Consider the following 13,147-nt stretch of genomic DNA (forward strand, 5'->3'; position numbering starts at 1 on the left):
CTCTTGAAATGATGAAGCTGTTTAGTATGTGGCAAAAATAGTGAATATCAACATTTTGTAATATACTGATGTGAAATGTTTTCACATCTCATATTCTTAATTGTCAAAATATCTCACAAATGATAAGTTTTCTGTATTCTCAATTGAAATTTGCTGACCAGATCAGTCTCTCACTGAAGGTTGTTCACTAGTGGCAGTAGATTGTGTGCTATTGTTTGTACTGCATAATGGGTAGATATAAATGTACGTGAATTCCTAATGTAATGCAGAAATTCTCCATTTGTAAGCTTTCGTACATACAATGTAGCATCTGTTCTGACTGGTAGAAGGTTTTAATTTGTATTTACCTATGCATGTATTACTAGCCTTTGAAATATTCTTGAAACTAGCTTTTTAATTCAGTGGCTCTTGTGCACAGGTCCAGTGTTACTATTAGAGATGACAATACACAGCTTCATATTACGAACATGAGAGAAAGAAGTGACCTAACAACATGAAATAGTGAAGACAAAGCCCTCAAACAAGTCTATGCCTCTGCAGTGAGGAGGGATGACGAGCATGTTACAGAGCTGTAATATTTGACCCTGAATCACATCCAAAGGTGCTTATCAAGATATCTACTGAGCTGCATATAACAGATGTACAAGAATCTCTACTGAAAATAGCAGATGATGCTGAAGAACACTGGAGAGATTTGTGAGAGTTGCACTTGATTCTGATTGGACACACAGCTGCTTCAGCCCAGTCAAGAAATCTAGAATCAAAATATTTGCTGACATGGCAAAGAAGATGACATTTAAGTCTGACAAGGGAGGGACAACACAACAGCTATCAGTCCAGAATTTTTTTTCCTCAGAGCACTGTCCTTAGTGAGATGCAGAGATGGTATTTCAATGGCATCTGTTCTTAATCACCCAATAGGATCTTTGCCATGTCCCTCTTCCAGTGAGAAGAACCAACAAAGCTAAATTAGAACATCAGCTGGAAGGTTAAGCTGAAAGAATCCATGAGCTAAGAGCTTGCACAAAGAAACCATGTGTATATCAGAGATGCCATGGCTGTTGTACAAATGATGTCTGGAGACAAATTCCACACATTTGATGAATTGGCTGCTGAGTACTTGAGGCATGTCCTAAAAGGATTTGACCAGATTAATTCTGTAATCGAAGTCTTTGACAGATGTGACAACTCAGTGAAAACTGCAGAAAGACAGCACTTGATACGTTCTAAGGTTAGATGCAAAGAAATACCAGGCGGTCATCCTGTGCCGCCAGAGAAAAAAATTCTAAACATGGCATCCAACAAGCAGTCACTTGTAAAATTCCTCTGAATATATGGTTCAAAATGAACCTCGGTGTGTAGGAGCACACCCAGCAGAAACACCATCTTGCTGGATGCTTTTCAAATGGTGAAGTAGCAAAATCCATCTCCAGCAGAGGTTTTAAGAAGCCCAAGACTTATACAGTACTCAAAAAGAAATGTGCACATGGATGCTTCAGCATTTATGCCAATATGGCTTTTGGTGTCAAAGGAATCATAGTAATTAGGTCACTTGATACAGATGTTCTGGTCTTTGCTGTTCATTACTGTCCAAAAATGGAACACACAGATAATATGTAGATTGAAACAGGCACTATTTTCAGCACAACAAACAAGAATTGCTTCACATCTTTGCATGCAAATTGTGACATGCTCACTCTTGACTTTTGCAACATACTTCTGTCTGTACACTCATTAACAAGATGTGACACTGTATCATGCTAATTTAGTATTGGAAGAGAATCTGTGCCAAAACCAAGGGAACATACACTTGAGATTGGGAAAGAGTGATGGACGAGCTACAATTTCTGCAGCCAGAAAGTTGGCAGCAGTGCTCTATGGCCAAAGTGAGAAAGACAAGTAGATCCCCAGAGACCTGATTGCTTGTGCCTCAATCTAGCCATCTAAGGGGACAAATTGCTGGCCAAACTCCCACCATGTGAAGACAGTTTTGAAGAGCATGATGATGTTGACTAGAGCTGTCACTGGCGCTACTGAATTTCAATGATACCTGTACAAATTTATCATTAGTTTAGTTTTACCCTTTTGATTGTTTTTATGATGCTTTGAGTTCACAAAGAAATCCAGTTTTATGTCTTTAAAGAATAGATAGTCATTAAACTAACAGAAAGAAAAGGAAATATTTCAAAGTGGTAATTTTAATGTGTTGATAGTGTCATTGTTTATCCCCTGTTTCTTATGATACTGGCACTGTATGACAGCTCCACATCATACCTCATCTTAAAGTACATATAATAATCTTTCAAATGATGTATGTTGCGCTAGTATGTAGCGCAGGGTACACTAAGTCAACAAAATCTTGGTGTCTGCCACTTGCCAATTATAGAAACATAGACATGTAGGACTAGAAGGGACGTCAGTAGGTCATCTTGTCCAGTCCCCTGCATCGAGGCAGGGCTGAATATTATCTAGACCGTCCCTGGCAGGTGTTTGTCTAACCTGTTCTTAAAAATTTCCGTGATGGAGATTCCTCAATCTCCCTAGGCGATTTGTTCCAATGCTTAACTACCCTTACTTAGGAAATTTTTTCCTAATATTCAACCTAAACCGCCCTTGCTGCAATTTAGACTAATTGCCTCTGTCCTATTCTCAGAGGTTAACAAGAACAATTTATTTCCCTCTTCCTTGTAACAACCTTTTCTACTTCGAGTGATTGCTCATGTCCATTCCAATATAGGTGAGTGCACGCCAGCGTGCACGGTTTCTGGAACTTTTTTCCCCTTAGCAGACCCCGTAGGGTCGGCTCTAGTGCCCCCTGGAGTGCCGCGCACATGCCACGGTACATAAGGCACTGCCAACCCCACGGCCCCTCAGTTCCTTCTTTCATGATGGTTGCATGAAACTAGCTTTGCTGTCTGCAAGTGCCATTCCCCTTTGTTGTTCGAAGTACTTTAGTTAACTTAGTTAACAAGTAGTTGTTAAGTAGTGCAGTTAGATAAGACGTCCCTCGGGGACTTGGAGTGGCTGGGCTGCCTGGGTTTAGCCACCCCCACGATCGGTACCTTAAGTGCCTGAGGAGAGAGCAAACAGGAAAGACAAGTGAAAGATTCAGGGCTTTTAACCATGGGCTCAGAAGGACAGAGAGATTAGGTTAAAAGCCTTGCTCTTATGGAGGAGCACTCCGCCCAGTGTCTGAGCCATCCCGCTCCACCTTGGCACCGAGCGTCATCTGAGTGCAGAGGGCACCACTGGCACCAGACTCAACTCAGCACCGAGCAGCGGTGCCAACGAAGATGAGAGAGCGTGGAGCGCGGACACTCCCCTGCGCCGTGGGTACAGGCAGGATCGAGGGCGGAGATGCACCAGCCACTGCCCATCGAGTCCTCTCCAGCGCCTGCATCTCTGAGCAGGGAGCCTCCCCCGACTCCTGGGAGTGGGAGAGTGCCCCTGCCAACGCCGTCGACACCGGAGGTTCTCAGGCGGCAAGAGCCTTGTTGTCCTGCTTATGCCACTCCCCCCCCCCCCCCCGAGGGAGAAAGGGCCGGTGTCCCGGGGCAAGCCCACGTAGGTCCCCCGAAGGGCAGTGGAGATCCCCAGTACGGGGAGGAAGATCTCCCGCCTGACAGCCACCAGGGGTAGAGCGAGGACGCTCCCCCAGCAGTCGCTCCAGGTCAGCATCGGTAAGCTGGCCTACTTCGACACTGGATGCGGAGTCTCCCTCTCAGTGCCAACGTTGGTCCCCGGTACCGGAGACAGCGCACGCTAAGAGGCGGCACCAGTCAAGGTCCGCCAGGCGCCGCTCAGGCTCCTGCTCCAGAGCTCCAGCACCGAGGAGTTCGTCCGCACCAAGGCAGCGCAGAACCCCGGTCATCGTCGGACGCCTCGGCGTTGAGGGGTTCGCTGCACCGAGGTGGTGCGGAATTCCAGTCGCCTTTCGAGGACCCCGCACCGTGCAGGCCCTGACGCGAAACCTAGTCGCCGGAGTTAGGCTCAGCACCGTGGATTGTGGAGCGGCACTGGTCTCCATCAATGAGGGGTAAGCGGCGCCGCTGACACCCTCGGTACCAAGGCTCCGGTATTGAGAGCTCTTCGCAGTGTGCCTCCGTCCATGGGCATGGCCCGCGTCAACGGCGGTCCTCATCATCCTCCACATCGGAGGCGGCGAGAAGTCGGTCCCGGCACGGCACAGCACCCAGGGCCAAGGACGGCCACAGCGCCACCCGTCTAGTGGCTCGGGGTCACACAGGGGGAACAGTCGTCAGGACAGCCAATGCCCCCACAAGGCGTCAAAGCTGGTGGCACAGTCAGCCCCGGTTTGGCCCCTGGGACAATGGCCTTATTGGGCCCCACGGGGCATCTAGATGGGACCAGGACCCCAATCCACCCTGTCAGTAGGGGTGCAGTCCGTGCCCCCACACAGGAGAAGGCCCATAGATACTGCTCCTTTGGTGAGGAGTTGGACCTCACGGAGGGCCCCTCTATGGTCCCTTCGGCAGGCAGGGGAGCACCCGCAGGATGTCCCTAGGCAGTCCTCTTCCCCCTCCCTGGACAAGACAGTCTCACAGGACCACATTGCGCCACTAAAGGGTTTCAGGGCGCACCAGGGACTGCTTGAGAGGGTGACTTCTAACTCAGGACTGGAGGTCAAGAGCTAGTGGAGGCTGATACCCTCTTTAATGTGCTGGTGGTGGCTGCCCCAGCGAGGGTGGCCCTACCAGTCCACAATAGGGTCCTCAAAATTAAGGCCTGTGGCAACCCCTTCCTCGGTCACCCCTACGTAGAGGTGGCTGGAAAAAGTGTTATGGCCGGCCTAAGGGTTCGAGTATCTGTTCACTCACCCGGCCTTGGGAACCCTGGTGGTAGACACAGGCAATCTGCAGGACAGGCAAGGTCTGCCTGGTTCCATTCCCAAAAACAAAGACAATAAAAGGTTGGGATTTGTTTGGGAGAAAAATGTATTCCATGGCAGCCCTGCAGTGCAGAACTGCCAACCATCAGGCCCTCCTCGGGAGATGTAATTTTAAATAGTGGGACTCCCTCAGGCGATTGCTGAGGCCCTGCCCCAGGGCCAGGCCACAGACTTCACCACAATCCTGAATGAAGGAATCACGGTGGCTAGGGCAGCGCTCCAAATGACCAGTGACACTGCTGACTCGGTGGGTAAGGCTATCGCCTCTGCCTTTTTCCACAAGGAGGTGCTCGTGGCTGCAACCCTCATGCCTGTCCCAGGAGGTGCAGCAATTTAAGCCAGGACCTCACTCTATGTGTCAGCCCTCTTCTCCAATCAGACCGATGTGAGGCAGCTTGGTCAGAGGGACTCCAGGGCCACGGTTCGCCCTGGGCCAGTACGCGCCTCAGACTCCCAAGTGGCGGTCATGGCCCCAGGTACAGCAGCAACCAAGACCTTTGCCTAGGCCCTTTCAACCCTACAAAAGAGGGACAGAATTAGGGGATTTAGAGGACGGAATCAGCCCGCCCAGCTCGTCCTCAGCCCCCCAGGGGGTCGGGCAATCATAGGAGACAGTTTTGATGGTGCACTCAAGGGTGACGCTCTACGGCTCTCCTGGACCCACCCCGCCCTGTCCTAAACAAGTTAAGGCCTTCTACCCCGTATGGGCAAGGATTACGTTGGACCGTTGGGTCCTCGGAATAGTCTCGGGGGGCTACACTGTACCCCCCCTTACGAGCAACTCCTCTTGTAGGAGGTGGACACCCTCTTCAACATAGGAACGGTGGTTATGGCTCACCAAGGGAATGGGGGGTCTGAGACCCATACTAGACCTGCGGCATCTAAACAAACATGTCAAATGACTGGGGTTTCGCAGGGTTTCCCTAGCCTCCATAATCCCTTCCAGGGATCCAGGAGACTGGTATGCACCCCTCGACCTCAAGGGAGCATACTTTCGTGGGTCCCTCCTCCCCAGCCAGAGGAGCTTCCTCTGCTTCACAGTGGCTGGCTCCCACTACCTATTTTCAGCCCTGCTCTTTGGCCTGTCTTCGGCTCCAGGGGTGTTCAACATATGCATGACTGTAGTGGCGGCCCACCAGAGGCAAGAGGATGTGCAAATCTTCCCTTACTTGGACGATTGGCTGATCAGGGCAGGTCCAGGTTCCAAGTGCAGGAGGGCATAACCTTCTCTCCTTCCACATGCAGCAGCCTGGGTCTGCTCCTAAACAAGCAGAAGCGAACACAACCCCCGTGTGATGCATAGAATTCATTGGGGGCTCCCTGGATGCTTCCCTTCCTCTGCCATGTCTCGAGGCTAGAGTCTCTATCATCTCCCAGCTGCATCAATGACTCATGACAACAGCCAGGCGCCACCTAGAGCTGTTAGGCCACATAGTGGCCCGCACGTAATGGTCGGCCTCGGTATACGTGCCGACCAGACACCTACTGACTGGGTGGTCACAGTTCCTCCGCCCATCCTAGCCTCCTGAGGCTGGTGGAGATCACCCAGGGCAATGTTGAAGGGCATCCCATTCAGGGAACTGGTTCCATCAGTCACCCTAATCTCCGACACCTCAGATGTGGGACGGAAGGTCCACATCAGCCAACCTGAGTCACAAGGTCTCTGGTTGGGGGGGGACAGGTGCCTGCACATAAACGTGAAGGAGCTAAGGGCTATTCGCCTAGCATGCAGGACGTTCCTCCAGTTCCTGACAGGCAGGGTGGTGCAGGTGCTGACGAACAGCACAGCAGCTAGATTTATATAAACAGGCAGGAAGGAGCGCACTCATTGCCTTTCTGCGAGGAAGCAGCCCATCTGTGGGACTTTGCCATGAGGCATGACTCCCACTTGACTGCCTCTCACCTCCCGGGAGTGAGGAATGACGAGTCTAATCACCTCTGCAGGGCGTTTTGACCCTGCCATGACTGGTCGTGGCACCTGGAGGTGTTGGCTATGACCCTATGAAAGTGGGGTGTTCCCCAATGGGATCTATTCGGGTCAGCCTGGAACACGAAGTGCCCAAGGTTCTGCTCACTCCAGGTGAGATTGGGTTGATTTCCGACACGTTCCTCACCAACTGGGCGGGGACCCTCACGTATGCGCTCCCGCCCATTCCGCTCCTACCCAAAGTCCTACTGGAAACCAAGAGGAATAGGGCGGGCATCTCACTTATCACTTTGGCCTGGCTGAGACAGCGCTGGTTCAGCATGCTGCTGGACCTCTCGATTGCTCTGCCCATGGAGCTCCCTAGGCGGCACGACCTTCTCTCCCAGGACCATGGTCACCTGTTGCACCCGGACCAGGACTCCCTGCATCTCATGCCCTGGAGGCCCTGTGGACGATGGAGGGAGTGAGACCCTGTCCGGTGTTGGTCCAGCACCTCCTGCTGGGCAGCAGGAAATCTTTTACACAGGTTGTGTATCGGCCTAAGAGATGTCAATTTTCCTCTTGGGCAGAGTCCCGGGGCATTCCACCCAGCCTCTCACCTCAGTAGGCGATCCTGGAGTACCTGCTCCGGTTAAGGCTCCAGGATATGGCACTGACCTTGTTGAAGGTTCATTTGGCAGCCATTCAGCCTTCCATCAGCCACTAGACGGGAACTCCCTGTTCTCCCATTCCATGCCAGTCAGTTTCCTCAAGTGGGTGGAGAGGCTTATCTGCCGGTCTGTGACCCGGTGCCTCCTTGGGATCTCAATCTGGTCCTCTCGAGACTCATGGGGCCCCCTTTTTGAACCCATGGCTTCATGCCCTCGGCTCATGCTTTCATGGAAGATACCCTTCCTGTTGGTCATTACCTCAGCCGGGGGGTCTCCGAAATTAGGGCCTTGACCTCAGAGCCCCCTTATACAGTGTTCTATAAGATAAGGTGCAGTTGAGGCCGCACCCGGCCTTCCTGCCAAGGTGGTTTCCCAATTTCATTGTAACCAAGATATTCTCCCCGTGTTTCCCAAACCACACGGTTTGGAAGAGGAAGGGAGATGGCATTGGCTCGACGTGGGACAAGCTGGCCTTCTATGTCGAGCGTACAAAGCCGCTCCGGAAATCAATGCAGCTCTTCGTTGCAGTGGCGGACTGGATGAAAAGATCGCCTTTCTCCACCCAGTGTATCTCCACATGGAGGACATCCTGCATCAAGTGCCGCTATGAGCAGGCGAATGTGCCGCTTCTGGGTGTCATCACAGCGCCCTCAACCAGAGCTCAGGCCTCCTCAGCGGCCTCCCTGGAGAGAGTGCCCCTGCAGAACATCAGCAGAGCTGCCTCCTGGTTGTCGGTGCACACCTTCACGTCCCACTATACCATTGTTCAGCAGGCGAGAGTGGACACCGGCTGCAGCACAGCCGTGCCAAGGGCAGTTCACCGGTAACTCCTATCCACCTCTGAGGTATTGCTTTTTAATCACCTATATTGGAATGGATATGAGCAATCACTCGAAGTAGAAAACAGGGTTACTTACCAGTAACTGTTGTTCTTCGAGATGTGTTGCTCATATCCATTCCACACCCACCCTCCATCCCCGCTGTCGGAGTTGGCAGAAGGAAGGGACTGAAGGGCCGTGGGGTCGGCAGTGCCTCACGTACCACGGCATGAGTGCGGCACTCCAGGGGGCACTTAGAGCCGACCCTACGGGGTCTCCTAAGGGGAAAAAAGTTCCGGGAACTGTGCAAGCTGGCGTGCACTCACTTATATTGGAATGAATATTTGCAACACATCTCGAAGAACAATTACTGGTAAGTAACCCTGTTTAATGTACTTGAAAATGTTACCATGTTGCCCTTCAGTCTTCTCTCCAGATGAAACCCAGTTTTTTCAATCTTCCCTCATAGGTCATGTTTTCTAGGCCTGTAATCATTTTTGTTGAGGTCCTCTGGACTTTCTCCAATTTGTCCACATCTTTCACAAAGCATGGTGCCCAGTAGTGGACATAATACTCAATTTGAGTCCTTATCAGTACTGAGTAGAGTGGAAGAATTACTTATGTCTTGCTTACAACCTTCCTGCTAATACATCCCTGAATGATCTCTTTTTCTGTAACAGTATTACATTTGTTACTTATTTTAGTTTATCCACTAGAATTCCAAATCCTTTTCTGCAGCACTTTGTTGGCAGTCACTTTTTATTTGTGCAGTTGCTTACTCCTTCCTAAGTGTAATACTTTGCATTTGTCCATATTGAATTTCATCCCATTCATTTCAGACCATTTCTCCAGTTTGTCAAGATGATTTTGAATTCTAATCCTGTCCTCTAAAGCACTTGTAACCTATCCTATCTTGGTATCATCCACATGTTTTATAAGTGTCCTTTCTATGCCATTATCCAAATCCTTTATGAAGATATTGAACAGAACTAGACCCAGGACAGATACCAATGGGATCCCACTCAATATGTCCTTCCAGCTTGAGAGTGAACCACTGATAAATACTCTGAGTGGTTATGTAGTCACCCAACCAGTTGTGCAACCACCTTCTACTAGGTTTGTCTAGGCTGTATTTCCCTAGTTTGTTTATGAGAAGGTCATGTGAAACAGCCTTACTAAAGTTGAGATATATCACAGCTGCTGCTTCTCCCCATCCACAAGGCTTGTTACCCTGTCAAAGAAAGATATTAGGTTTGTTTGTTATGATTAGTTCTTGACAAATACATGTTGACTGTTACTTATCACCTGAAGTTACTCAAATTAAGATGACTGGTCTATAATTCCCTGGGTTGTTCTTATTCTCCTTTTTATAGATAGGTACTATATTTGCCCTTTTCCAGTCCTCTGGGATCTCTCCTGTCCTCCACAAGTTTTCAAAGACTCATGGCTCAGAGATCTCTTCAGCCAGTTCCTTAAGCATTCTAGGATGTATTTCATCAGACCCTGCCAATTTGGGGCTTGTCTACACTTAAAAAGTTACAGCTGTGCCTCTGCAGATGCGCTGTAACATTTCAGTATAGACACTACCTATGCTGATGGGAGGGAATGTTGGAGTATGTTGGAACTCCAGTTTTAGAAACAATGTAAATTACTTTTGACCAAAGAACTGCATTTTTAGCATATTGTTTTCTGTACTCTCTCTCTATATATGGGTATAATTTTTTAGCTTTTCCTCACAAGCACTTGAGATTTTGTAGATGGGCTTTGTTTATATATTAACAACCTCAATTTTGTCTAGTCATAGAAAAGCACATGGCAATGCTATTGCTGAAAGGCTATTATTAGATGGACTATTTCCAAGAAAAAAAATACTCTTAAATCAAAAGGTCTGATGTCACATAAAGGAAAGTGCCATTATTTCCCCAAAGCCCCCTTCAAAAGTCAGTCATGGAAGGTCTTAAATGTTCACCCTCAGACTTGCCAACAATAGTCATACAGAGATTTCTCATAAGGGGAAGAGGTAGAGACAGAGAAAGCTCAAGAAACAACCAGGTAAATCCCTGTGTATTTCTCTGATATGGCCTGTCCCTGGGTCCTGGAGCGGGAAAAGTGACTCTATGGGAGGAAGGAATAAATTGTTTGGGGTTCTTTTTGAACAATCTTGTTAGTGCATGCTATTGATAAGTTATAATTTTAAAGTATTGCTAAGGACGAGAATCACCTTTTAAAGTGTTTAATGCATTATCACAGGAAGCAACACATGGGTTGCAGTGAGATCTACTGAATTTATTCCCTTTTCCTGATATTCACAGAACACTTGAGCTTCTTTCCCGTGATATATGATGTCATTAAAATCCCTCGAGAATCACTGTAGATCATTTATTATTCTACAATATGTGTTTCATGTATAAAATTTGGGGGAAAGGGGTCATATTTTTTTAATGCTTTGAGCATGATGGGGTGAGCTAATTTTTAATCAATGATATTGATGTTTTTATAAAGTTTAAATATTATTTATACACAGGCTATCAATAATTTTCACTATGTATGTACTGTGTCTATTCCAGTAAAGTCATATCCATGATATAGCACTTTCTTTTCTTGGCTGAGCTTCACACCAGCTATGTCTTTTACTGTTACCTGATTACTTTATATTTTACCTCTTAGGATTTGATACCAGTATTTTGCCAATTTGCAAGGACTCCCTGGGCTGGATGTTTAACAGACTTGATACGAACTATGACCTGCTGTTAGACCAGTCAGAGCTTGGAAGCATTTACCTTGACAAGAATGAACAGTGCACCAAGGCATTCTTCAATTCTTGTGACACGTACAAGGACAGTTTGATATCAAATAACGAGTGGTGCTACTGCTTCCAGAGACAGCAAGGTAAAAGCTGAGAATAACCTACAGATGCAGATGACTGACCTTATTGTAGTATTTTATCTTTTTTGAACATGTTAAAAAGTTTATAGTGAACTACAAGCTCTTATGTGCGAGGCTATGAACTGATTTAAAGTTTTTGAGCTACTGTGAATATACAGTGAAAAGGAAAGCTAAAAAGCAAACGGAACTGAAGAAACTTACCTGAGATGCAAGAAATTCTAAATAAAATGTAAAAGAGCAATTAGTGTTTTTATAGCAGTATTGTTTCTCTTATCAACCTCCAATAAGTGAAGGACCAAACCAAAAGGAAAAAATTATTAGCATTAATTTTATCTTTCTGTTTTAATGTTCTGTTTTGTGAGCCTGTTAAAACAACTGAACGAAATTCAATGTTATGCATACATTTCTTTGCACTCATTTGGCTCTAAAGACACTGATTTTCAGGACTTAGCTTAATCTCTTGAACTTAGCTTAACCTTGAAATTGTTTGGTTAAGAAAATAGTAGTTCAAAATATCTATTAGTAGTCCCTTTCTGAACTGTCCACTAATGTAAATTAAATTAACTTCAAACAACAATTTTATATCGAAATGACATATTCCATAAGTTTGAAAATAAAAAATGAATTAGAATAAGATTTTTTTTAAGTCTGTTGACTGATTCTTAGCTGAAACCGGACAGAAAATGGAAATGCATCCACTCAGCTTCTTATTTACAAGACGATTTAGGGGGAGGTTTTCAACGGAACAGATGTCAGTCAGGTACCTAACTGCCACTGGAAGTCAGTTGAAGCTAGGGGTAAAAATGACTTTCAGTGGGACTTTGTTTCCTAACTCATTGAAACTCTCACAAATCAGCATGTTCTTCTACCAACTGGTTCTTGTGCCAGTTTTATACAAGTAGAACCTCAGAATTACAAACACCTCGGGAATGGAGATTGTTTGTAACTCTGAACAGAACATTATGGTGGTTCTTTCAAAAGTTTACAACTGAACAGTGACTTAATACAGCTTTGAAACTTTACTATGCAGAAGAAAAATGCTGCTTTCCTTTTATTTTTTTAGTAGTTTAGGTTTATACCAGTACCATACTGTATTTGCTTTTTTTTTTTTTTTTTTTTTGGTCTCTGCTGCTGCCTGATTGCGTACTTCCGGTTCCAAATGAGGTGTGTGGTTGAATGGTCAGTTCGTAACTCTGGTGTTTGTAACTCTGACGTTCTACTATACCATGTATGTATCAAGCATACCTTTCATCCAGTAGTGAAAGTGCAAAGGGCACTTACATGGGATAGTTACAGTCAGTTTTGTTGTCTACATTCTATAGACACTATTCTATAAAACAACTGCTCAGAATACTGCTAATCACGGTCTGATGTAAATGTTCTTTAGTCACAGTGATTAAAAAAAGTTAAAAATGGAATTGCTCTTCCAAGCAGCACTTAGTGGAGAGCTCCCTCCCTGTCGCAGAATTCAGTGAAGGGGCTAGCCGTCACAGAAAGTTCAGAGAGAAAGGTCATTCTGTTAATACCCTACTAGCACCACTGCACTCATCCAAATTAAATACTGCCCCAACTCCTATTTGTATATGCAATGAAAAGTATAAAACTTAACGTAAAATATTTTTTAAAATAAAAGGTTCAGTTTAAATTTCTAAATTGGAAATGCAAAAAACAAAAGAATCTGAATTGTTGCTGTGCTTGTTCCTCCTTCCTCATTTTTCCCCCCTCCCTTGCCTATGATTTAAAAGAGATTAGATTGCTAATGTTATCAGCAGCTTAGCTGGCTGCATAGTGGACATATAATGCCCCCAATACCATTAATGAGATGAAATCTCAGTTCTGTCAGCTGCTTGAACATTTAGAATACTCTCATGCACCCCATCCCAAAATTAACACTACCATCAAAACCTGTGTTCTCCTCCCCTTGCCATACCTAAATATGTATGGGGAAAAAAGTTGC

General features: G+C 46.5%; 1 protein-coding gene across 6 annotated transcripts in view; it reads left to right on the forward strand.

Moving 5' to 3' along the window:
* Window positions 1-13,147, forward strand: part of SPOCK3 (SPARC (osteonectin), cwcv and kazal like domains proteoglycan 3) — a 370,554-nt gene that overhangs the window by 342,020 nt on the left and 15,387 nt on the right. For 5 of the 6 annotated variants that reach the window (XM_067551781.1, XM_067551779.1, XM_067551782.1 and 2 more), the window contains one exon: window positions 10,972-11,193. The exons of the other annotated variant lie outside the window; for it this stretch is intronic. In XM_067551781.1, the coding sequence (XP_067407882.1) occupies window positions 10,972-11,193 (222 nt within the window). The remainder of the gene's footprint in view (window positions 1-10,971; window positions 11,194-13,147) is intronic. 6 annotated transcript variants of the gene reach the window in all.

The sequence above is a fragment of the Emydura macquarii genome, unplaced genomic scaffold (assembly GCF_026122565.2).
Source record: "Emydura macquarii macquarii isolate MOO-44397 ecotype Brisbane River unplaced genomic scaffold, CSIRO-AGI_Emac_v2 contig_1363, whole genome shotgun sequence".
NCBI lineage: Eukaryota > Metazoa > Chordata > Testudines > Chelidae > Emydura > Emydura macquarii.